This window comes from Pseudorca crassidens, chromosome 20 (assembly GCF_039906515.1).
Source record: "Pseudorca crassidens isolate mPseCra1 chromosome 20, mPseCra1.hap1, whole genome shotgun sequence".
NCBI lineage: Eukaryota > Metazoa > Chordata > Mammalia > Artiodactyla > Delphinidae > Pseudorca > Pseudorca crassidens.
In genome coordinates this window covers 7,098,704-7,124,548 of record NC_090315.1, presented here as the reverse complement: position 1 = coordinate 7,124,548, position 25,845 = coordinate 7,098,704, and the positions used below count along the sequence as shown (strand labels likewise).

Sequence of the window (25,845 nt, the reverse complement as noted above, 5' to 3'; positions counted from 1 at the left end):
GATAAAGAGAAGCTAACAAGCGCAACCATCTCAAAGAAATTTAGGGGCGGGGGGAGGGACCCAAGCCAAGCCTAGCAACAATTGAAGGAGAACCGGCTAGTGGAATGCTGGGTGGAGGGGGTGTTGGAGGAAGCTGCATTTAAGGCCATTGTAGGGTTTAGGGAACCGCTGAGGAGAGCATTGGTCTGAGAGTGGGCAAAGCGCAGGATTATACAGCTCTTGTTCTGACTGGTGTGGAGGGAAATGGGGAACACGGCATCAGGGGCTGGCAAAAGGGGCTGAGGCTGCGAAGAAGCGTGGTTCCCCCAACCACGGTGGGAAGAGCCAGGGCTTCCACAAAGATGGGAAATACTTTAAAGCAAAAGCTCTGAGAAAGGGACTTCCCTGGTGGCGCAGTGGTTAAGAATCCACCTGCCAATGCAGGGGACACCGGTTCGAGCCCTGGTCCAGGAAGAACCCACATGCCGCAGAGCAGCTAAGCCAGTGTGCCACAACTACTGAGCCTGCGCCCGGCAGCCACAACTGCTGAGCCCGTGTGGCACAACTACTGAAGCCTGGGCACCTAGAGCCCGTGCTTTGCAGCAAGAAAAGCCCCCGCACCGCAACGAATAGTACCCCCCCCCTCGCAATTAGAAAAAACCTGCGCGCAGCAACGAAGATCCAATGCAGCCAAAAATAAAATTAAATAAATAAATTTATTTTTTTTAAAAAAAAGCTCTGACAAAGGGAAGTGATTCTGTTAAGTATTGCAGCCCAACTGATTAAACCGCACTCCCTATAATTGTACAACCTGGCTCAGAGAACCTTCGAAGTAAAGAGGTTAATCATTCATTTATTGACCCAGCAGATGTTTATAAAATGCGTACTGTGTGGCAAACAGAGGTCTGGGTGCTGGAAATATGAAAGGTATAAAAGCAGACAAAAATAACACTTTTTTTTCGTGGAGCTGTACATTGTACTGTTACAGACCAGGGTTCTTGGACTCTTTAATCAATAGAAATTGGTAACAGGCCAGATAAGAAACTCAGGCAAGGCTTTATTGTGACTGGTGCTGCAGCAGGAGGGAGAGAAAACAAGTAACAGGTTCCCTTTCTTGCTGGGGGTAGGGGGGTGGGGAGTTGGTCCCTTAAATGGGATGAGGGTAGGGCGCAGGTCTAGGGGTGGGGCAGGAGGGTGGTTTAGGTAGTCTGCCCATCCCCTGTAGGGCTGTGTGCAGGGATTAAGCACAGGACCCTGGCTTTTGCTCTCAGTACCTCAGAAGTGGCAGTTGGATTTTGGTCTTGTATCTTGTTCATAATTGGCCCCAACTGTGCATACACAGCAGTTATTTTTAGTCCCTTCTATTGTAGTTTCATTGTATTCTGTTGCGGGAGGAGACTTTTGTCCAGGTGCAAGCACTGCAGCAAAGTGTCCCAGATTCCAGCCTGTCTCACTACTGGTGTGCAGAATGGAAAAGTAAAGTTACTTGGTTTTATTTCCTCATTGTAGCGAGTGTTATTCCCACCTACAACTGTGACCTAAAATTCCTGGAGGGTAGAGCATTGAACAAAAGACTTTAGTCTGAAGCCTTAAGATCTAATGGAATTTTTTTCTCTAGGTCTTGGATTTGCGTGGGACATGTCACCCCTTTTTTCCTTACTATTTATCTCTCTTAGAATGGGAATATCTATCCCACCTCTGTCCCACCATTGTATTTTGGAAGCACATAACTTACCTGTTTTCAGGGGTCCAAAGCTGGAGAGGAGTTTTGCCTCACGGTGAATTGTACCTCAAGTCTTACACATATCTGACTTAGATGAGACTTCGGATATAGACTTTTTTTTTTTTTAACATTGTATTTTATTTTATTTTGGCTGCATTGGGTTTTCGTTGCTGTGTGGGCTTTCTCTAGTTGCGGCGACTGGGGGCTACTTTTTGTTGCAGTGCATGGGTTTCTCATTGCTGTGGTTTCTCTTGTTGCAGAGCATGGGCTCTAGGCGCACGGCTTCAGTAGTTGCGCTGATGGGCTTAGTTGCTCCACGGCATGTGGGATCTTCCCATCCCAGGGATCGAACCCATGTCCCCTGCACTGGCAGGCAGATTTCGACCACTGCGCCACCAGAGAAGGCCTGGATATAGATTTTAGAGTTAACGTTGGAATGAGTTAAGACTTTTGGGGCTGTTGGGATGGAATGTATGTATTTTGCATGCAAGAGGGACATGAAATGGAGGGGACAGGGCCAGTGGAGGAATATTATGGACTGAATGTTTGTGTCTCCTCAGATTCACATATTGAAGCCCTAAGACCCAGTGTGGCTTTAATCAGAGATGGGGCTCCTAAGGTAAGTAATTAAGGTTAAATGAGGTTGTAAGTGTGGGGCTCCAGGAAGTTTAGTGTCCTTATTTATAAGAAGAGAAACCAGAAAGCAGTGTCTCACCAGAAACTATATCTGCCGGAACCTAGATCTTGGACTTCTAGCCTCTGGAACTATGAGAAAATTAATTTCTGTTGTTTAAGCCACCTACTCTGGTATTTTGTTATGGCAACAAGAGCAGTCTAATACAGTGGTGAATTACATTGTTTATAAAATTAGACAACTTTTAACCGACTTTGCATTCTTTGGATAAACCCAATGTAGTCATGAAGTATTTATCTTTTTAAAATGTTGCTTAATGTGTTCAGTAGAAACCTGGGAAACATTTGTGGGGTCATGGTGGAAGGAATATGATTTTGGATCAAGCAAATTTAATATGGGCTTACTATGAATTGATTCTGGCTTTTATGTGTGAGCTCAGTGAGAATGGCTCTAACAGTTTGCTTGGTTGGTTGACTGAAACTTGACTTAAAGGTGAACTACATTAAAGTTTAAATGCCAGAAATTCCTTGTTCCATATTCTGTAAAGTATCCAAAAGTATATGGAGTTAGGAATGCTAATGTAGATTTATCATGTAAAACCAGCTTACCCATCCCCTAAATACATAACCCAGAAGCATCCAGAAGACAGTCTCTTCAATGAAGCTAATCTGGCTACAGAAAATGGAAGTATACTATTATAAGATTCTGTCACTATACACGAAGAGGTATATATAATAATACTCATACTGACAAGTTAATGATACATGCTGTAAACTAAAGGAACCACTTAAATAACAAAATTATGGGGAATTCCCTGGTGGTCTAGCAGTTAGACTCCGTGCTTCCACTGCTGGGGGCCCAGGGTTCAATCTCTGGTCGGGAAACTAAGATCCCACAAGCCGTGCATGGTGCAGCCATAAATAAATAAATAAATAGATAAATAAATAAATAAATAAATAAAATAAGCCAACAAAGAAGATAAATAATCATAAGACATAATCAGTTACTCCAAAAGATGGTAGGAAAAGGGGAGCAAAGAATAGATGGGGGCTTCCCTGGTAGCACAGTGGTTAAGAATCTGCCTGCCAATGCAGGGTACACGGGTTTGAGCCCTGGCCCAGGAAGATCCCACATGCTGCGGAGCAACTAAGCCCGTGCACCACAGCTACTGAGCCTGCGTTTCACAACTACTGAGGCCTGTGTGCCAGGAGCCTGTGCTCTGCAACAGGAGAGGCCACCATAATGAGAAGCCCGTGCACCACAACAAAGAGTAGCCCCCGCTTGCTGCAACTAGAGGAAGCCCACACACAGCAACGAAGACCCAGCACAAGCCAAAAATATAAATTAAAAAAAAAAATAGGTGGGATGAATAGCAAATTGTACATTTTTAGTCTCAACCTAACTACATTCTCACATTAAACATAAATGATTTAAACACCCCAATAAAAAGACATATTGTCAACTCGATAAAAAAGCAAGGCCTAACTATATGTTACCTTCTAGAAAACCACTTTAAATATTAAGTGACGAATAGGTTAAAAGTAAACCATGTTAAATAGAGATGTGAAAGATATAAAAAGAAAGTCCCAAGTCAAATTTCTAGAGATTAAAAACTACAATTTGAAAGAAAACATACACTGATGGAATTAATGGCAATTAGACATGGCATAAGAAAAGATTAGTTAACTTGAAGACACAGCAATAGAAACTATCCAAAATGATACAAGGGGCTGTGCTGGGGGGGTCTTAAAAAGCATGAGCAGTTTTTTAACCTATTAGGGTATGCAAAAGAAAAGACCAGTGAAGTTGATGACAAGGCAAAAGAAACTCACGTACAAAGAGAACAAAAGCTAATAAAAGCTTTTATTAAAAAGAGAAAAGCCTTGAGTTCTCAGCCAATGGGGTAAGAGGTATCATTGTGAGGAACACCAGGTGGAAATCTCTCAAACTGCCCTCCACTCTCTTCTCAAGATAGTGAATGAAGAAACAATATTATGGGAGGGCTTATAAAATATGAACATGTAACATATAAAATATTTTTAAACCCCATTACATATTGTTATAATTAACATGTTAATCACTTCTCTGACTTTTTGATCCAATGGAATACAGTTATAAATTTTTATACAGTTATCATACTGTCCTTGTTTGCTCAATCTAGCATTGTCAGTTTCCGGTCACTTCTGATTGGTTTTTCTCAATATTGGTCACCCTTTCTGGCTTTTATGCATGCTTGGTAATTTTTGGTTGGATGACAAACATTGTTAATTAATGTGTTTGCACTCCTATAAATATTCTTGAGGTTTGTTTTGAGATACATTAAAGGTACTTGGAAACAGTTCGGTCCTTTCTGATCCTACTTTAGATCTCAGTTGAGCAAGACCAGATTGCTTATTGGATGAGACTCAGCCAATTAACAATGAGTGCCTACTCTGTCAGACATTCTAGACATCTGGTAATATAGGGGTTAACAGAAGGTCCCTAAACAGTAGAAGTACTTGTTACTTCTTCATGAAGCTTACAGTCTAAATTTTACAGACTATAACTTACATTCAAGACCTTATATTTGAGCACAAACTCAGGAAGATGATATTTGATATTTGTTATATTTCTGCTTTGTATTGAAACTGATACAGCAATGTTTATACATGATCTAAGATCCTCATATATTCCACATTAAAATCCTTAAGAAAACAATTGAGATGTTCTCTTCAAGTAATTCTAAGTTTTTACATCATGTGTTTTTTAAAAATCATTTACAATGCCATTAAGATACCTCATCTACTTACATGCCTCCACTCCTAGCTTCTCCCTAAGGGACCTGACCTCATGCTCTTCCTCAAATCCCAGTTTTCCAGCAGTAGACTTGGTCTGAACCTTAATGCTACATCAGTTTTATGCCAGTCCCTACTGACATTACTCCTGGCTACAGCTCAGTAATTATAGAGATTCTGAAAGTATTTGCCAGATTGGTTAAAGGCCTATAGTATTCCAGTCTAGAACCAGATTGAGCCCACACTTCCAGAGCTCCTTGACCTATTCCCAATCTGATTCAGTCGATCCAGCTCTGTGAAGTATGATACCAGGCCACAGTTGATTCTATTATGATCTACTTTTCTCTTCCTCATGTGACACTCAAACATGTAAGACTCGAGAGTCCCTTAGTTGAGAGGAAATGGAACCACCCCAACATTCTTCCTGACATCTATATCCATTCCATCAATGAGGCAAAGGGAAGGGTTGGGCAGGGAGCTATCTCCAGAGGGAAGAATGCAGCTGAATAGTTATCCAGTTTAGATTTTCATATTCCCAGGATTCTGAGAATAATTTGGATAGTCAGAGAAGAGAGAGCTAGGATGGAAGCAAGAAGAGTCATCTTAATTTGTGTTCAAATTGCCCATTTTATTTTCATGTTTTCAGAAAAACTACCAAGAGTTATGTTGGAATGTATTTTGTTAGTTAATTTATAGGTTTAAATTACTAATTGTCCTTGGGCTTTCAGTTCATTTTGCAAACCTGATTTCACTACCTTTTCAAGTCCAGAAAATTTTAAAAATCACATTTATAGTGACCTTTATGGTATAATGCTTAGTCTTATTTATAAATTGAACTTAAGCTCATTCAAGGACATTAAGTTATATTTATGAATTTAATATTCATTTCTGTTGTGAGGGAATTCAGTTGTCTGAAATAATATTTAAATAAATTTAGAGCCTAAGAAATGCAGCAGCTAATCATATATTGGGTGGGCATTGAAGATATTTTTTTTTTAAAAAAAGAAAAAGAATCCACAATTAGGAGAAATGAGTATAACATGATAACCTTAACCAGTGATATGGGGTAGACTGTCTTTCTCCTTAAAATTATGGAATCATAAGCATAGTAACTAGGAATATTGTTTAAGGTTTCCTGTCCAAAAATATACATCAGGTATATTGTGTAATGTATTATGAAGTGGGAATTGGTACATAAAGCTCTCGAATGTTTCTCATTTTCACAGGCTTTGCTTCACAAGAACTTTAGTAAGATATTCCACAATTAGTGTGTTCACAGTGTTTTATTTGTATATGATTTCATCAGCTAATGGATGGGGCAGAAAACCCTGCCACATTCACTGCCTTCCAAATTTCTCTCCAGTATGTAATGACACCTATTGAGGGAAGGACTTTACCACTCTCATATTTTTACACACTATAAGCTCACTGATGACCTTGGTAATCACTGATAATAGGATCTGTCTTCCAAAACACAGCTTTCCTAACCTCTGCCTTCATAGGTTTGCTTTTTATACATAACCATATAATCAGCTATACATTATTGCTCAAGGCTTTTCCAAATAGAATGTACCAGTTTTTTCCTATGTGTTTTTTGTGACATAAAATAAGATATAATTGACCACTGAAGGCATAACCACATTCATTGCATTCATGAAGTTTCTCTCCTGCACAAACTCTCTGTTATCTCCTGAGGGTGCACCTCTGGCCTCTGGCTGTTCCATAAGGACTACATTCCTATCTGCTAGGAGCCCACTGATGTTTAATGATGTCTGAGGGGTTGCAGAAGGCATCTGCACAGTCACCATATTAACAGTGTTTTCCCCCTGCATGAGTTCACTAGTATCTAATAAGCTGTGACCCTTTGTGGAAGGATATTCCACCTTCACTGAATCTACTTGTTTCTCTCTTGTGTGTGTCCTCTTATGTTTAACCAAGCATGACATGTGGGAGAAAGCTTTCCCACACTCATTGCATCCATAGGGCCTCTCTCCCGTGTGAGTTCTTTGATGGACAATGAGCATTGTCTTTGTAGTGAAGGATTTCCCACAGTCACTGCATGCATAGGGTTTCTCTCCTGTGTGAATTCTCTGATGTTTAATGAGTCCTGATTTCTGTGAACAAGATTTTCCACAGTCAGTACATACAAAGGGAGTCTTTCCTGTATGAAATCGCTGATGTGCTATGAGGCATGCCTTCTGGCTGAAGGCCTTACCACATTCAGTGCATCCATAGGGTTTCTCTCCAGTGTGAGTTCGTTGATGTATAATAAGATTGCCCTTCTGTATGAAACCTTTTCCACATTCACTGCATATATAAGATTTCTCTCCTGTATGAATTTTCTGGTGCAGAATGAGCTGTGATTTTCTGGAGAAACCTTTCCCACACTCATTGCATACATGGGGTTTTTCTCCTCTTTTGTTTCTCTGATGTATAACGAGCTCTGCCTTCCTAAAGAAGGCTTTGCCACATTCAGGACATTCATACGGTTTCTCTCCTGTATGAGTTCTCTGGTGTTCAGTTAGCTTGAACTTTCTGTAGAATGCTTTCGCACATACACTGCATACATGGGGTTTATTTCCTGTATGAGTCTTCTGATGTTCAGTAAGCTGAAATTTCCTGAGGAAGGCTTTTCCACATTCACGGCACTCATGGGGTTTCTCTCCTTTGTGAGTTCGCTGATGTTCAGTGAGCTTGAACTTCTTGGAGAAGGTTTTCCCACAGACACTACATCTGTGGGGTTTCTTTCCTGTATGAATTCTCTTATGTTCATTGAGCCGAGACTTCTTGAGGAAGGCTTTCCCACATTCAGTACATTCGTGGGTGTTCTCTATTTTGTGTATGTCCCGATGTTTAATTTCAGTATGAGTTTGCTCATGATCAACATGGAGAAAGGATCTCCCATCTCCATTAAACTCAGCAGACTCTATTTTTTTGCAGCTTGTACTCAGGTTGATTACATCTAAATATGATTTCATAGTTTTCCCATGTAAATCAAATACATCATGATTTGGCCTCAAAGGAAAACAACTTTTGCTCTGATAAATAATATTCTCAAATGCATTCTGTTCATAACACTGTTCCAACATCTTCAGTATACTTTGGTTTTGCCAGTGTGGCTGCATATGATCATCCACTTTATCAATTTCTAGGAAAGAGAACAATTAACCCTTCCATGAGTATCATATGGAATAAAACTGCTTCAAAAATACCTTGGGGGACTTCCCTGGTGGTCCAGTGGTTAAGACTTCACCTTCCAATGCAGAGGGTGCAGGTTCGGTGCCTTGTTGGGGAGCTGGGATCCCGCATGCCTCATGGCCATAAAACCAAAACATAAAACAGAAGCAATATTGCAACAAATTCAATAAACACTTAAAAAAAATACCTTGGAGTGAGCTGGCTCTTTAATGGAAAACCTATGATATCAAATATAAAAGAAATTCCAAGTATAAAAGTACCTTATCTTTTTTTAAAAAAAAAACTTTTCACAATTGTTGTTAAATATATATAAGATAAATTTTACCATTTTAAGTGTATATTTATGTGGCAGTAAGTACCATCACATTGTTGTACAACCATCACGACCATTCATCTCTAGTTCTTTTTCATCTTCCCCAACTGAAAAACTCTGTATCCATTAAACACTAACTCCTGTCTCTTGGAAATTGTTAAAAACACAGTAATATAAAACACCAAACAACCCAAAAGATAACAGCCGTCAGGGTAAAAATTCTTTACTTTCACTGAAGCCATATTCTATGGGTGGAAAGGGAAACAATAAACAAATAAGATAAGGAATAAAGTAGGCAGTTCCAAGTGTGACAGTGGTTTGAAGAAGCAAAGGAAATAAGAAGTGGAAGATATCAGGATTTATTTGGAAGGAAGGATAAACAAGACTCACTAATGGATTTGATGTGAGGAGAGGTAACAAAAGAGGGAATCAAAGTGCACGCCTGAGTATTTGGCTTGACCCATTGGGTAGTTGGGTAGTGCCTTTTAACAAGATGAGGAATATCACCGAACTTCAGAATGTGAGGGAAACCAAGTTCAGAATGTGAGGGAAACCAAGTACATTTTGAAACATATCATTTTTGAGATAATATCCAAGCACAGACACGGAAAAGCCAGTCAGATGATAAGACTTGAGTAAGGTCTTGACTGAAAATAGCAATGTGGAAACATCAGTATGTAAATATTATTTAAGGGAACTTCCCTGGCAGTCCAGTGATTAGGACTCAGCACTTTCACTGCCATGGGCCCAGGTTCAATCCTGGTTGGGGAATTAAGATCCTGCAAGCTGCACGGCGCAGCCAAAAAAAAAAAAAAAAAAAAAAAACCCAAAACAAAGAAATATATATTATTTAAGGTCAGAGTATTGTATGAGATCACTTTCTGAGAAACATGAAGACTGAAAAAAGATGAAGGCACAGATGAAAGCTTTAGTCAGTCAACATAGAGTTTTGGGATTCCTAGAGCCCTCTGAAGAGACCCTAACATAACCATGCTGGTAGAGAAAGAAGACGACGTGGGTGTTAGAACATATACATCAAAGAGGCAACTCAGAATGTTGGACATAGAGGTCATGATTTCAAGAAAATTCTAACAGACTCTTGGGTGCTCATCCTGTTGATAAAACTTGCCATTCTTCTTCATTAGGTAGACCATCATCAAATTCACTTTCCCAAAGCACCAATCTCACATTCTAACCTTGCATGGAGCTGTGACACATTCTCATACGTTCCCACAGAAAGGGACATGATGATCCTGATGGACTTTCACAACAGGCTAATGGGGCACAGTCTTTTTTAGAAGCAGATCTGCTGCACCAGACATGGGAATGCTCACCTTCTTCACTATTCTGTACCTGTATGGATGTCATGGTGGAATTTTTCCCATTTCATTGTCCCTGATATACTAATCTCTCAACTTGCCAACAATAGCGTCTTCTTCCTTAATCATACAGTAATGTCTCTGCTGGCATTAATTAAAGGGTCTTATAGGACCACCTTCCTCCTGAATCAAGATGTGACAATTTTATCTTTAGTTTTTCTTAGAACATCTGGCTATACCTTATTATTTCTATAATGCTGCCACTGAGGTTAAAAATAAGACTATCTAGAGTTAGAATATACAAAACCTAACCTCCACCATGCCTCCTTTATTATTAACACATAAAAGTCACAACAGTAAGCCTGGTGATAAAAGTTTACATTACCATGATGTACCCAGTTTATCTAAGTTTCCACTCCACTAGCTCCCCAACAAATACTTTCAAACATTGGTCTCCACATGGCTGGTTTCAGGCCAATCTTTTGACAGTCCCCACATGGCCTTGCACATTTCCAGTTTCTTGCCATGTTTCCTTGTCATCTTAATTCAAAACTGAGCTATTTCTCTCACCTAAGATACTTTATGATACTATCACTCTTCATTCTCTCTATACCACTTTAGGCTACTTTTCTTCTAAATTTCTGAAATAGTCTCTATATTTACCATTTACTTGAATTTTGTACAGCCTTCAATGATAGCAGAAACATTTCACATGTTAAAAAGCTTAATTTGTAAATATTACATGAAGATTTGGCCTAGCTTTGCTCATAAAATCTTTGCTCTGAAAGACATTTCTTTGTTTCCCACTAAATTTAGTCTCTTCTATCAAAGATACTTAGCATCATCTTCCGTCTGTTTTTTTCCCCTCTCACACTCCATATTGTGGGTTGAATATGTCCCCCAAAGACCTGTTTAAACCCTAACCCCTAGTAGCTATGAATGTGACCCTATTTGGAATCAGCGTCTTTGCATATGTAATCAAGTTAAGACCAGGTCAAAATGGATTGGAGTGAACCCTAATCCAATGACTGGGGTCCTTCTGAGGAGACAGAGATTTGGCTACAGACACAGACATACAGGGAGAAGGCCATGTAATAACAGAGGCAAAGACTGGAATGATGTGTCTACAATCTAAGGAACATCAAAGATTTCTGGCCACTACCAGAAGCGAGGAATAGACAAGAAAGGATTCATTCCTAGATCTTTGAAAGGGAGCATGGCTCTACCAATACCTTGATTTTCAAATTCTAGCATCTAAAACCGTGAGAATACATTTCTGTTGTTTCAAGTCACACAGTTTGTGGTAATTTGTTACCTAGGAAACAAACATACCCCATACCTACTTAAGTGGCAAATTCAGTCTTTATTGTTCCAGAATCTTCTCATACCATCCTCAAGCTGGGTTGAAGTCACCAACAACCAGGTCTCACATCTGGTTTTCTGCTTCAACACCTGCCTATTCCAGTCTATTTTCTACTGATAGCCAAGGTGATACCTCTAAAACATAAATTATATCCCATCACTGCTATACCCTAATCCTTCTAAAGGTTTTCTCATTAGGAGGAAAATCAAGTGTTTGAAATGGATGACAAGGCCCTATGTGACCAAATGACCTATTGCAAACCCCCAGTTATGACCCCATTGACCTCATCTCTAGTCATTTTCCATGCTGATGGTTTGGTGTTTACAGTCGTTTTCACCACCAGACATAGTATCTGTGAATTTTTTCCCATTTATTTTTATTGTGATAAATTACACATAACACAAAATTTACCATCTTAATCATTTCTGAGTGTACAGTTCAGTGTATTAAAATGCATTCACAGTGGTGTATAACCATCACCACTATCTCTCTCCATTAAATCTTTTCATCTTATAAAACTGAAACTCTCTTTTTGTTAAATTTCTGCCTCCTCTTTGAGAGTGGGGACTTAGGTGTTTGATAGAAGAGAAATTTCTATGTCATAGTAATATGGTCAACTGGGACTTAATGCCATCAGACTATGAGGAGGAAAAAGATAGCTTTAGGGAAAAGAATCCAGCAACATCTAAAGTTTAACTAAGAGAATGATTAATTAACAAATATAAAAAGGAACTACAGTAAGGTGGGCATGAGGTTTTATGATTTCGTTTAGGCTAGGAAATGAGAATGAGAAATTTTAGAAACGTCTTTCCTAATTACACAAAGAACAGGAACAGCAGAGGCATTAAATACAGGAGCCCAGAGGGTAGAGAAGATTCAAGGTAATGCCAGGATTTAAGATGTACAGAAGTACAAGAGAATCTCAATTTTAAAAAGGATGTTGGAAAGGGATTTTCTGGGAGGGAAGATGGTTCTAGTTTCTCACACAAAAAGAGTGAACTCATTGGGAATTGCCATGGAGACAGGTTAAAATATATGGTACCAGCAGGTATATTAGACAGTGTTAAGGGACATGTCAATTGCAAGTCTCCACAAAAAGCTTAACACATTTGAATAAAGTAAGGTTTTATAGCCTATGAGACAGAGCAGAGGGATGACAACAGAACCTTTGAAGAATCTCAGAGGGGGTAAAAAGAAAAGTCAAGCAAGCAGATGAATACACATTAAGAGACCACATTACTACAAGAGTAAGGCACCTGAGGTGCAGTTGGATGTCGTAAAGGGAAATAAATATTTCACAATGGAGCAGAAAGGTGTATGAGTCAGAAGACAATGATGAATTCAAAGTTTTGTCTGAGAAGAGAGACACGGAAGGAGGAATTTCATACCAAGAGATGTGAAAGGAACATAAAATCATACTCTAACAAGTGAAGAATGGGAGGATTTGAAAAACCAAGCAAGAATAATCCTAGGAGGGTGAAAGTTGACATCTAAGAAGAAATAAACAGGGATTCATTCCAAGATGAGATAAAGTGGTATACTTTCCTCTAAGTTCTTGCACAGAAAAAGAGCTCTCATATGAGGAAAGGGATACATGGAGGCTGTTTCTGTATCCTCAGACACCCTCACCACTGGGATGCCTTCTCTAAAGGACTAGAAAGTGATTTCCACAGCCTTCCCCCTCTTGCTGGTTCTGTCTCACTTACCTGGATGGGGGTGACTGTGAACTTCATCTTCTAAGGTCCATGGTGGTTCTCCTTGTTCCAACTTGGAGAGTATATCAGGTTTGTTAACTTGATACCCTGTTCGTGGGAAATAACAGAAGACTTAGGCTCATCAAATGGCACTAGGGATCTGTGATGCTATGAGAATGGTACACTTTAGGGACTGCACGATCTGCATGTTTGGAAATTAAAGGCTTGTCTCTAAAACGCGGAGAGATTATACCTTCTCATCTGGGACCGGGGGGGAAGAGACTGAAAATCTTCCACTTCAGAGCACCACAGACACAACAACTCTTTCAGAAGGTGAAGAAAGAAAAGTCACCGTCCAAGGGACACAGGGGAGCCGTCCTCACCTACGGACACCAGGTTGCTATAGTTCTCCAGCATCACGTCCCTGTACAGGTCCTTCTGATCAGGGTCCAGGAGCTGCCACTCCTCCCATGTGAAGTCCACGGCCACATCCTTCAGTGTCAGCGATCCCTGTAACAACACAGTCCATGTGCCCTGTAACAACACAGTCCATGTGATAAGAGTGTTTCTCTCATTATTGAAATGGAAGGTGTGAAATAATAGAAAATATATATAATGTTCTATGTCCCTGGTTGCCGGCTTAGCACTCCTAAAACCCTTGTAGTCTCCTAGGTGATAAAAGCACTAGGAGCATCTTTTGTCCTAACATTTGGTCTTTGAATTCAATCCTAATCTGACACTAACAACTCAGAGTTACCATCAGGCCCCACAGGCTAAAGAGCTCAGTCCCACAAGACTGCCTTCACTTCAGCCACCAGTCCAAAGTCCCAGATTCCAGGTTCCCTGCACTTGTGTCCAACTTAGCTACAAATTCGGGGGTTCTCATAAATTCCCTGCTAAGGTTTGATAATTTGTTAGAACCACTCACAGAACTCAGGAAATTATTATGCTTACTCTTATAGTTTATTATGAAGGACACAAATGAATGGTCACATGAAGAGGCTCATAGAGCCAAATCTAAAATGGTCCTGAGTGCAAGGGCCTCTGTCCCTGTTGAGTTGGGGTAAGTCACCATCCCAGAAAGTGGACTGTTTGCCTACTTGGAAGCTCTCTGAACCCCATTGGGATTTTTATGGACGTTCCATTATATAGGCATGACTGATTAAACCACTGCCTACAAGTGATAGAGCTCAATCTCCAGCCCCTCTCCTGTCTACTGAGATCAGAGGGTAGAGCCAGAAGTTCCAATCAAGGCTTGGTCTTTCTGGGGATCAGCTCCCACCCTGAAGCTCTCTAGGGGTCCATCCTGAGTCACCTAATTAGCACACATATGGCTCAAAGGGGCTTGTTATGGATAAAAAAAGACACTCCTATCTCTGAGGAAATTCCAAAGGTTTTAGGAACTCTGTGGCAGGAACCAGAGACAAAGACTATATATATAAAATTATACCACAACGAGTCATTTGTTTAATTAAAATAAAGGCAATTAAATAAATAAATAAAATAAAGGCAATAAGGAGGTGGGAGGTAACAACTAGATTCTTGGGGGCGTATTCTCTTTCATTTATCAAAATTTTATAAGCAATTGAACTTTTTCTGGTTAAATTTTCCTTATTACTTGATCAATTATTTCATTTTTAATAGCTCTATCAACTTGGGAATTTAAATTTAGTGTCAATACATAATAACCGTCATCACACACAAAAATACTGGTACCTCGTTGAATGGCACAGTAGCAGTACCACGATTAGATGTAATTGCTTTAAACTGACCAAACATCAATTTGATGATTATTATTTTGCTAGTTTCAATATTTAGATGAGTTCTTCTTTTCAATATAGTTCACTAATTTTATTCCAATTAAATATAACAACATCTAGCTCTTTCCTATCTACACAAAATATTTAACTTTTTTGGGCATGAAAAGTACAGTAATAACTAGATTTTGAACACATGGAAGGGCACTGTATTTTCTGAGATAAGGTAAAGTTCTAAAGCAAACTGTGGATCTCAAAAACCCAAGCCATTACCAAACAAGAATTTATAACTCCCTGTGGCCAAATCTGTACTGAAACACCCATCCTACAACCTGTTCACAGATGTCCTTTGATAACTGTGCAAACCTTACATTTTCCTGGGCACTTTAGGTTTTATTCAAGGATAAAACCAGCCCAAAACAAGTGTGGGTATATAAGTCACCAAGCTGTGGTCTTTTGAAAAACTGTGTGCACTGAATTCTACTTGGTCTAGTCCAGCAGAGGACTCAGAATAATCATATAAGAAACAGCCATACACAACCTGCTTGTATATCTATCAATATTAGAAGAATGCTATGAACACAATGAATGTTATCACCTCTAGAAAGAAACCATCAAAGAAATTTCCCAAGACTTAAGTACCATGAAATAGTGACATCTCCTGAGGAAATTATCTGCCTTCTCCTCAGATTCAATGCATATCAAATAACTTATCATGATTCTCTGGTTGCAGTGGCTGACAGATTACATGCAAGTTGATGGTTTATGTAACCAGGAGGGACCTGCAGAGTCATACATTATATACCAACATTGGTCATGTAGTACGAAATCTATGAACAATATATACCTGATTCTACTTCATCATGATTTTGAAGGTAGTTTATTTCTCCCCAGAGCCCATTTTTTCCCAATTAATACTTTTCATTTAATTGGACTGCTTTTTTTTCCCAGCCTTCTGGAAATCCATGAGGGAATCAAGAATAAAACAAACCAAAAGTCACCTGAGCCTTCATCATTTTCTTGTTTTGGGAAATGCCAAGTAACTAGGATGTTGTTTTTAGTCTCTTCTGGATCTGCCCTAAGTTTCTGTTCCAAAATCTCAGTCTCAGGTAACGGATGTCCCACGAAATGACCATATGCAACTCCAGGAACCTCCTCCTCATCCTTTACTTGATTTCTCTTGCTCCTCGAAGCCAGGACCTGTGGAGTGAAGAGTAAGTTCATTTGGGTGATATATTCCCTCTGGGCCCAGATGCTGTCACTGCTGTTGTTCACCCACCTTAAGTCAAGGCCAGTGCTTCTAACTGTCCCTTTATTTGATGCCCCTGAGGCAGTAAAACATAACAATCTAAATGGAGAGAGGTATGCCTTCTGTGAAGTATAAGTAGCATGAATGAGAAAGGGAATATGGAAAAGGAAAACCAGCACAGCACAAAGCCTGGCAGAAGAATGGCAGAAGACTTCCCACACAGATCAGTTTTGGGAAAGAAGACATATAGAAGTGAGGCTCTGGACATTTTTTCCCCTTAAAATCACGTGTCCACATACTCCTTTGTAGTGGGTTGAATGGTGCCACCCCCCCCAAAGATATGTTCACATCGTAACCCCATGAACATGTGAATGTGATCTGATTTGGTAAAACGGTCTTTGCAGATGTAATTATAGGGATCTCAAGATGAGAACATCCAGGATTATCCAGGTAGGCCCTAAAATCCAATGAGTGTCCTTATACCAGACACACTGAGAAGAAACACACAGGGAAGATGAGACCATGTGAAGACAGAGGCAGACATCAGTTATGCTGCCACAAGCCAAGGAATGTCTGGAGAATCTGGCAGAAAAGGAGAAGGAAGTGAATGGACGTTTCGCAGGTGTGCTGGAGGTCCCTAAGATGACGCCCAGATTCAGTGATTCCTTAGGACTCCCAAGATTTAGCACATAACTGATTTATTACCATGAAAGTATACAAGGCAAAATCAGCAAAGGGAAAAGGTGTGGCAAAGTCTGGGGGAAAACGAGGCACAAGTTTCCAAGAGTCCTGTCTCCATGAAGTCACAGAGGATATGCTCACTTCCCCAGCAACAAGTTGTAATAACTCATGTGAAATGTGTTAGCCTATTAGAGACTCAGTGCCCATGGCTTTTATGGGGGGCTATTCCTAGTACATATCCTAGTACATACCAAAATTCCAGAATCCCAGAGGAAAACACGTGTTCAAGACAAACCATATTGTTTGAAAGAAGAGTCTTGGCACAGTGAGCCCCTCTCGATAGGGAAGAGTGGGAACCCTCCCAAAATCGAAGTTCCCAGATGCCAGCGGAAGGCATCTTGTCAGCAGGCCTCTCCAAGGAGAACAGTCTCAGGTCAGCTACGTCAATTCTGCACAGCAAGGAACCGAGGGTGTCTGCTACAATATATTAATAGATCAGAAAAGTCACATGATTGCCAAAATCGATGCTGAGAAAAATATTTCATAAAAATCCAACATCTAGGGCTTCCCTGGTGGCGCAGTGCTTGAGAGTCCACCTGCCAATGCAGGGGACATGGGTTCATGCCCCAGTCCGGGAGGATCCCACATGCCATGGAGCGGCTAGGTCCGTGAGCCATGGCCGCTGAGCCTGTGCGTCCGGAGCCTGTGCTGCACAACGGGAGAGGCCACAAGAGTGAGAGGCCCATGTACAGCAAAAAAAAAAAAAATCCAACATCTATTTCAAATATGAGCCCTGGGTATGTCAGGAATTCATTACTGCCTTAGCATGAAAAAAAAAAACACGACCTATAAGTTTTTTTTTTAAATATATACTACCATCTCCATCTGTTTCTAAAACACAAAACAAGAGTATGTGTTGTTTGTGGATACATACACATCTAGTAAAAGTATGAAAATATGCATAATATATAACAAGATAGCAGTTATCCATGGGAAGAGAAGGGGAGAAATAGAAGATGATATGACTTAAGTTGTATCTGTATATCTTTCAAAAAGAAAAAGAACCATAATAAAAAAACAAAACTGAATAAATCCCACATATGTCCAGCTGAAAGCCAGAGATAAAAGCACTCATTAAAAAGACGGGTGGGTTTGTGTGTGTGTGTGTGCGTGTGTTTGCGCATGCACGCACGTGCTAGTGCAACAATACCATTATTTTTCACCACTGTTCTGGAAACACTCCCAATGCAGTCTGATAAAAGAATCAAGTAAGAATTACTAACATTAAAAAAAAAAGTTACTAACAAAAGATGGAGGTCAACTTTAGTGAACACCAAAAATAAGAGTATTAAGTTAACTGACCAGTTATACAATCTATATGTAAAAATTGACAACTTCGTAGAGTGACATTAGCAAAAATGGTGGAGTAGATACCTCCAGGGGATTCCTCAGGAGCACTAAAAAAACTGACAAAAACTGTCAGAATCAACCTTACTGGAACTCTGGAAGACAGTCAATGGTTTACAGAAACAAAGTGAACACCTGACCAGGAGAAAGGTCTCTAAAACAGGAGACTTTTTATGGCATTCTAAATTAGCCTTGCCCCCGCAGCCATTGTGGCAGAGCGGCAGCCTGTATTTGTGGTGTGGATGGATACCTGGACCTGTAGGGAGCAAAGTAAATCTTGTCCCCAAGGAATTGTTTGTTTTGACCTATTTGTGGGTTCCCTAAAGGACTGACACAAGAGGCCTGCATACAACAGACACACGGAGAAGAACATGAGCTTTCACCTCTGTCTGGTACTCAGGCTCAGCAGAAGCAGGAAAAGAAGCCTAAGGCACTGTTATAAATGGCCTGGCTAAGTTTGAAGGATTGCCCCAAACGGAGCCAATATGCAAAGAACTTAAAATCACTTTCTTTTCTTTTTTAAACTCAAAGAGTTCTACAGTGAGACACATAAAGTTCAAACTATCAAAAGCCAAAGATAGAGAATCTTCAAAGCAGCAAGAACCAACTGTCATATGCAATGGATATGAAATAAGATGAACAGCTGATTTCTATCAGAAACCACAGAGATCAGAAGGCAGTGCGTTCCTGGGACTTCCCTGGTGGTGCAGTGGTTAAGAATCCACTTGTCAATGCAGGGGACACAGGTTTGAGCCCTGGTCCGGGAAGAGCCCACATGCCACAGAGCAACTAAGCCCACGCACCACAACTACTGAGCCTGCCGTCTAGAGCCCACATGCCACAACTACTGAGCCTGCATGTCACAACTACTGAAGCCCACGCACCTAGAGCCTGTGTTCCACAACAAGAGAAGCCACTGCAATGAGAAGCCCACACACTGCAATGAAGAGTAGCCTCCTCTCGCCCCAACTAGAGAAATCCAAAAATAAATAAATAAATTGATAAAAAGAAAAGAAAGAAAAAAAAAGGCAGCGCCTTCTTAAGTCAAAGTGCCAAAAGAAAAACGTAGGAGGTAAAACTATTAAACTCTTAGATGAAAACCTAGGCATAAATCGACCTGACCTCAAATTTGGGCAACAGAGCCTTAGATATGACACCAAAAAATACAAAGAACAAAACAAAATAAGACTTCGTCAAAAAATCTTTTTAAATTTATTTTATTTATTTATTTTTGGCTGCATTGGGTCTTCGTTGCTGCGTGTGGGCTTTCTCTAGTTGTGGCGAGTGGGGGATACTCTGTTTTGGTGCACAGGCTTCTCACTGCGGTGGCTTCTCTTGTTGGGGAGCACGGGCTCTAGGTGCGCAGGCTTCAGTAGTTGTGGCTCGCAGCCTTAGAGCGCAGGCTCAGTAGTTGTGGCACACGGGCTTAGTTGCTCCGCGGCATATGGGATCTTCCCAGACCAGGGCTGAAACCCATGTCCCCTGCATTGGCAGGCGGATTCTTAACCACTGCACCACCAGGGAAGCACCTAGACTTCATCAAAATTTAAAAGTAGTCTGTATAAGATGCTACCAAGAGAGTGAAAAGGAAACCCACAGAATGGGAGAAAATATTTGCAAATAATATAACTGATTAAGGGTCTAGTGAGCAGAATATATAAAGAACAATTACAATTCAATAACAAAAAGACAATTTAAACAGTGGACAAAGAGACTTGAATAGACATTTCTCCAAAGAACGTATAAAGATGGCACATCATTTGTCATTAGGGAAATAGAAATCAAAACCACAATGAGATACCACTTTACCACTTCATAACCAAAAGCATGGCCATAAAAATAAATAAAATAATAAGTGTTAGCAAGGATATGGAGAATTAGATTCCTCATACATTGCTGGAGGCAATGTAAAGTGGTGCAGCCTCTGTGGAGTACGGTTTGGCAGTTACCCAAAAAGTTAAATACAGAATTACTATTGACTTAGCAATTCTGCTCTTAGGTATATGCCCAGTAGAACTGAAAACAGGTATTAAAACTTGTACTCAAATTTCGGAGCTGCTCTACTCATGATAGCCAAAAGGTGGAAACAACCCAAATGTCTATCAACAGATGAATGAATAAACAAAATGGGGTGTCTATCGACAGAGGAATGAATAAACAAAATCCATAAAGTGAAATATTAGCCATAAAAAGGAATAAAGTACTCAAAGGAGCTACAACATGAACCTTGAAAACAGTATGTTACATGAAAGAAGTCAGAAGTAACAGGTGACATATTATATGATTCCATTAATATGAAATGTCCAGAATAGGCAAATCTATAGAGACAAAAAGGCATTTAGTGCTTGCCAGGAACTGGCGGGGGAGACAGGAATGGGAAGTGAGTACTTAATGGATGCATAGTTTCCATCTGGGATGATAAAACAGTTCTACAACTAGATAGTGATGATGTTTGTACAATGTTGTGACTGTACTTAATGTCACTGAATTATACACTTTAAAATGGTTAAAATGATAAATCTTATGTTAAGTGTGTTTTACCACAAAAAGAAATTGATAGAATTATATAAAAGAAAATTGATGTCTGTTACATGGCGGAACATTTTAGTGGAATATTTTAACACTGTATACTGAAAATTTCAAAATAGTTATCATTGGTAATGAAAACTTTTACTTCTAGAAATTTCTGCAAAGGAAATAATGGCATAAGCATGCAAAGATACATATTCCTATAAATGTGTGTATATATATATACATAAATGTATACATAATATATTTATATATTTATACATAAATACTTTATGTATACATAAAGTATTATATAGATGCAGTGATAGAGGATTAACTGATTAGTATAAACTTTCAATGGAATACTGTGCAGCTATTTAAAACATTCTATATGTAGTGAAAAAATATGTAACTCAAAGTTATATGTAGCATAAATGTTTTTCTGCCATAATACAAAATGTGTAAAACATGTCTGAAGAAAAACGCACAACCTAAAAGTTGAGAGTTATGTGTTATTCAAAGACCTTACGGGGACAACAGCCTGGGAGGCAACCTCTCAGTAGCTGAGGAACTGCTGAGGTAAGGTAAGGAGGACCCAGGACATATACATAAGTTTTTGCTGAAAAAGAAATATGTAGCTGAATGTGAAAAGATAACTGCTAATCACAAAAAAACCGTATCTCAAGTTAATGATTTTAGTGGTTTTCTATGTATGGGAAGATGCAAGAGTCTGGGCTCGTTGAAATTATTCCTTAGATATGCATCTTAACAATCTAGGGCCAGTATCCTGTTTTTCCCCATCCTGAATTCCCCTCTGGGTGCGTTGGGGTGGGGGCGTGCTGATGCAGTGGCTGATGGCGGGCAACATTCCTTGTTTACTGGCAGGTGACATTTTTGTGTGCATATATTTATACAGACATACCAAAAAATACCGATACCAAAAAGTTAATGTGATTATACCTAGATATTATTAGATAGGTCATTTTATTTTCTTAATTATCTTTTCACAAGTATGTAAAATATGTGTAATAGAATATAAAATTATTGTTGCCTAATTATTACTGTAAGTTTATCGTCTTTTAAGTTTTCATTACAAAAAAATGAGTAAATGACATGAGTGATAAATTTTACAAAGTATGAAAGTACAAACACAGAAAAATAGCAGCTGTTTATTTCTACCATATATGTGCCACTAACCATCACAATTTTATATATTTTAATTCTCAGCAAACTTGAGAGAGGGACTAAACTTTTATTTGCACAAATGAAGAACAAGACTCAGGTTCAGTAACTAAATAAGTGTTCTGGACCTGATTCCAAATTGTGGTGGAGGGAAGGGGGTCCCCCCCATACAACGAAGCAATTCTCCTGACACCAGCTGGGCATCCTACTTCAGTTCAGTTCTGACACTATCTGCCCAGAGACAGCATCAGATCCCACAGGTTAAGGGTTCAGTCACACAAGACTGCCCTCCCACCCCCCCTTCACCCACCCACCATCACATAAGATGCCATTCTCAAGTCCAGATTATTACCTGTACTTCTGACCAACTGGCTATAAATCACAGGTTCCCAAGATCTTCTCAGGTTCAATTAATTTTCTAGAGTGGCTCAAGAACTCAAATATTTTACATACTAGATTACTGGTTTATTATAAAAGAATATAACTCAGGAACAACAGGATGGAAGAGATGCAGTGGGGAAGGCATGAGGAAAGGGTATGGAGTTTCCATGCCCTCTCCAGGAAAGCCACTCTCCCAGTACCCCCACGAGTTCACCAACCGGAAGCTCTCTGAATCCCTTCCTTTTAGGTTTTTAAAGAGGCTTCATTATATAGGCATGATTGAGTAACTGGCTGGCCATTGGTGGTTGATTCAATCTCCAGCCGTTTCTCCTCCCAAGAAGTCAGGGAGTAGGACTGAAAGTTCCGACCCTCTAATCACATGGTTGGCAGTACAGACAACTAGCCCCATCCTTAGGTGCATTCCAAAAGTCACTCCATTAACATAGCAAGAGACACCAAAATCACTCTCAAAACTTTGAAAAGTCCAAAGGTTTTAGGAGCTCTGTGCCAGAAACGGGACCAAGACGAAATATTTCTTATTGAAAATCACACTATCACAGTTATTCACCCAAGTCATCAGTAAGAGCAAGAATCCAGATTTTTAAAAGCCAGATTCATTTCATTCGCAAATCCATACATTTGTCACTGGGACAATATTATTTGGAAATGCTCAGATCATCATTCACTTGGAAAATATAAAGGAATTAATTAAGCTATTGGAAGAACTGTAGTTGATAGAAATGCTTAAGTATTTAGGGGAAAGTATACTGATGTCTGCAGTTTACTTTGAAATGCACCAAAATTTTTTTTAAAAAAGAAAGAGGGACTTCCCTGGTGGTCCAGTGGGGAAGACTTCGAGCTTCCACTGAAGGGGGCACAGGTTCCATCCCTGGTCCGGGAACTAAGATCCCGCATGCCGCCCGGCGAGGCCAGAAAAATAAATAAATAAAAGTAATCAAAAAAAAAGAAAAACAAGATGAATTAATGAATGGAGGGATGGATAGATAACTGACAGAGCAAATATAGTAAAATGTTAATGGTACAATCTAAGTGGTGGGTATAGTACATGTGCACTGTAAAATTCATTCAACTTTGCTATGTTTGGAATTTTTCATAATAAAATGTTAAGTTCTTAATTTCATAATGAACTGTTGAGTTGGAAAAAGCTATTAGTAATCATAAAATTTCAGTGTAGTAACCAAAAAAGAAAGTATTTAATAATATATTTTTAAATTGTTTTACTATGTTAAAGAAACTGAAAGGAGATAAAAATTAGAAGAAAAAAAAAAGACCCTAATTTCAATTGCAACAAAGGCAAAAAACCAAGAAGGAGATGTGGGTCAGGGAAACAAACCCTCGGGTAAATACCAAATCCTAATGTAATCCTAAAAGTAATAACTAAGAGAATTTGTATTATGGAAATGTTTAAAATATGAAATTAACTTTTTAAAAAGAGGCAAATTACACCTGTTTCCATAGTTTATCTGAATTATGAAAATTAAGAGAAAATAAGACAAAAATTTAAATATATTAACATTTGAATAAAAGTTGGGAAACAGAATTTGACGGACCAGAAGGGTTATTTTACTGGTGTCAAAAAGAATCTGAAGGGCTTCCCTGGTGGCGCAGTGGTTGAGGGTCCACCTGCCGATGCAGGGGACACGGGTTCGTGCCCCGGTCCGGGAAGATCCCACATGCCGCGGAGCGGCTGGGCCCGTGAGCCATGGCCACTGGGCCTGTGCTCCGCAACGGGAGAGGTCACAGCAGTGATGGGCCCGCGTACCGCAAAAAAAAAAAAAAAAAAAAGAATCTGAAAAGAAATATTCAAGTAAACTCTCAGTAAGGAGGAAAGAAACCTCATCTTAGAAAGTTTACCACTTTAGATTTGCTTAATGCTTGATCTCCCTAAATTTCGTATCCGTGGGGACGAAAGGAAAAGGTGATGTAGCACCCTAAGGAGACTTCCAAAGCAGTCCTTAGAGAGGAAAGTGGGCTTCAAGGACTGAAGGGAATTGTAGCGTTCATCTGGTCTATCTCACCCCTGGCTACTCCGTCACTGAGCGCCAAATTAATTCAAACACCACTTACATTGACAAATACCAACCCCCCTCCCGTTCCCAATGACTGAGCCCTACTAACAAAGTGAACTGCAAAGACGCCAAACTCTGACCTCAGGACTCTGAGTCCTTGATTTCTATGGACCTTTAATGCACGACCACGAGAGCTCCCCCATGCCCGACAGCAAAGGCAACCCAACTTCAGACCCATGGTGCCAGACCACCAGCTCTCCCCGCGGACTCTGCGGCTCCTACCTACACGGACGCCCACAGATCCTCTCTCACCCCTTAACCTATCCCACAGAGAGAGTCACACACTGACCTGATTTCCTCTTGATCCCACTCCGATCTCCTAGCGGCTACACTTGTGAATCCTCTCATTTCGGGTTCTCTAAAGCCAGCTTCGGCACCGGACTACGGCGGCCGATGAGGGACTGAAACTTTCCTACGCAGCACGGACAATTGGACTTCCGGCTGCTTCTTAGAGGGTAATGTGTCTGCGCCCTCTGCGCCTCGCCTCCCTGGGGGCAGCCATCTTTGAGTATTTATCATTCAGAACAGAGATAGCTGTTTCTGCGCCACTAATCCGTATGGCTCGAGACCAGTAAAAGGCCCCTGAACTGTTCCCTCACCTGATACTTCATCCCCTGTGTGGCGAGGCTGGAAGAGTTGCGAACAACACTGCACAAGCTACATAGTTTCAAAGGCTCGAGCTTATACAAAGCAAACATGGCGCGGGCGCCGTCCACTTCAGCGGTCAAGAAAGAAACGCCCAATGAGCGCGGCCATGTCAGAGGAATTTCAGGTGTCCGTACAGCGGAGAACACGCCCCCTCTCCCCCCAAAGTGAACAGGAGGATGGCCCGCCAAGCTTGGGTAATAGAAGGGCCCATGACAAGTCCCTGCATCTCAGCTTGTGAGGTTAGACTTAGCAGGTGAGTTCGGGTCAAAGTGTGAATTCATTGTCGAGGTTGTCTTTTGTTTCAGGCCAGTTCGGAAAACACCAAGTGTTGAAATTTGAAATTGTGGTCTATGAATTAAGTGGATACAAAAGCTACTGTGATGCTGTCAGAGCATCAGCAATGCAGTGCCAATATTTTTTGAAGAAATTGCTGTTGAACACAAATTCGTGTGCTAAGCAAACCCAAATGTTGGACTTTGGAGCAGAGAGAGGTTTATTGCAGGGCCAAGAACGGAGAATACGTGGCTCGTGCTTAAAAAACCCGAGCTCCCTGATGGTTTGGGGGGAAGAGTTTTTAAAGGTAAAATTTGGGGTGAGGGCTGCAGGATATGTGACTTTCTTCTGATTGGTGGTGAGGTAATAGGGCGGTGTCCAGGAATCTTGCTCAGCCTGAAGTTACCATCCTCTGCTTGGGTGGGGGCCTTAGTTGCTATAGAACTCAAAGGTATATTGTTATGTGTATCCCTTGAGGAGGAACCAGAACTCTGCTTTACCGCGGCACTATTGTTTCTTGACTGTTTTTCCTTTGTTACTGCGTTCCTTACTTCCCTAATTAGAAGCTATTTGAATGTGCCCTTTGGAACTCATGGAATGTCTAGGAGGCTGAAGACTTTTTCCTACGAACAAGAAAGGGGGGACACAGAAAGGCTTTTATACCCGGGAGGA

At 40.3% G+C, this 25,845-nt stretch overlaps 2 protein-coding genes and 1 long non-coding RNA gene across 4 annotated transcripts in view; 2 read left to right on the top strand and 1 right to left on the bottom strand.

Moving 5' to 3' along the window:
* Nucleotides 1–25,845, top strand: part of ZNF613 (zinc finger protein 613) — a 60,137-nt gene that overhangs the window by 437 nt on the left and 33,855 nt on the right. The window contains 1 exon segment of the mRNA XM_067719038.1: nucleotides 2,263–2,321. Coding sequence (XP_067575139.1) covers nucleotides 2,263–2,321 — 59 coding nt within the window.
* Nucleotides 722–24,686, bottom strand: LOC137214904 (zinc finger protein 649-like). Of its 2 annotated transcripts, none has more exons than XM_067719325.1 (6): nucleotides 24,542–24,686; nucleotides 15,756–15,954; nucleotides 13,381–13,531; nucleotides 13,010–13,105; nucleotides 8,323–8,421; nucleotides 722–1,435 (listed from the first exon to the last, which is right to left on the bottom strand). In XM_067719325.1, exons 2-5 carry the CDS (start codon nucleotides 15,768–15,770, stop codon nucleotides 8,360–8,362), a joined length of 324 nt encoding a protein of 107 aa, XP_067575426.1. In that variant the 5' UTR covers nucleotides 15,771–15,954; nucleotides 24,542–24,686; the 3' UTR covers nucleotides 722–1,435; nucleotides 8,323–8,359. The 2 variants fall into 2 exon arrangements, with proteins under 2 accessions (XP_067575426.1, XP_067575425.1); XM_067719324.1 differs by lacking the exon at nucleotides 722–1,435 and adding an exon at nucleotides 8,122–8,258 and having other exon boundaries at nucleotides 8,364–8,421.
* Nucleotides 17,444–25,845, top strand: part of LOC137214936 (uncharacterized) — a 21,369-nt gene continuing 12,967 nt past the window's right edge. The window contains exon 1 of the long non-coding RNA XR_010939098.1: nucleotides 17,444–25,153. This is a non-coding gene — a long non-coding RNA (uncharacterized lncRNA). The remainder of the gene's footprint in view (nucleotides 25,154–25,845) is intronic.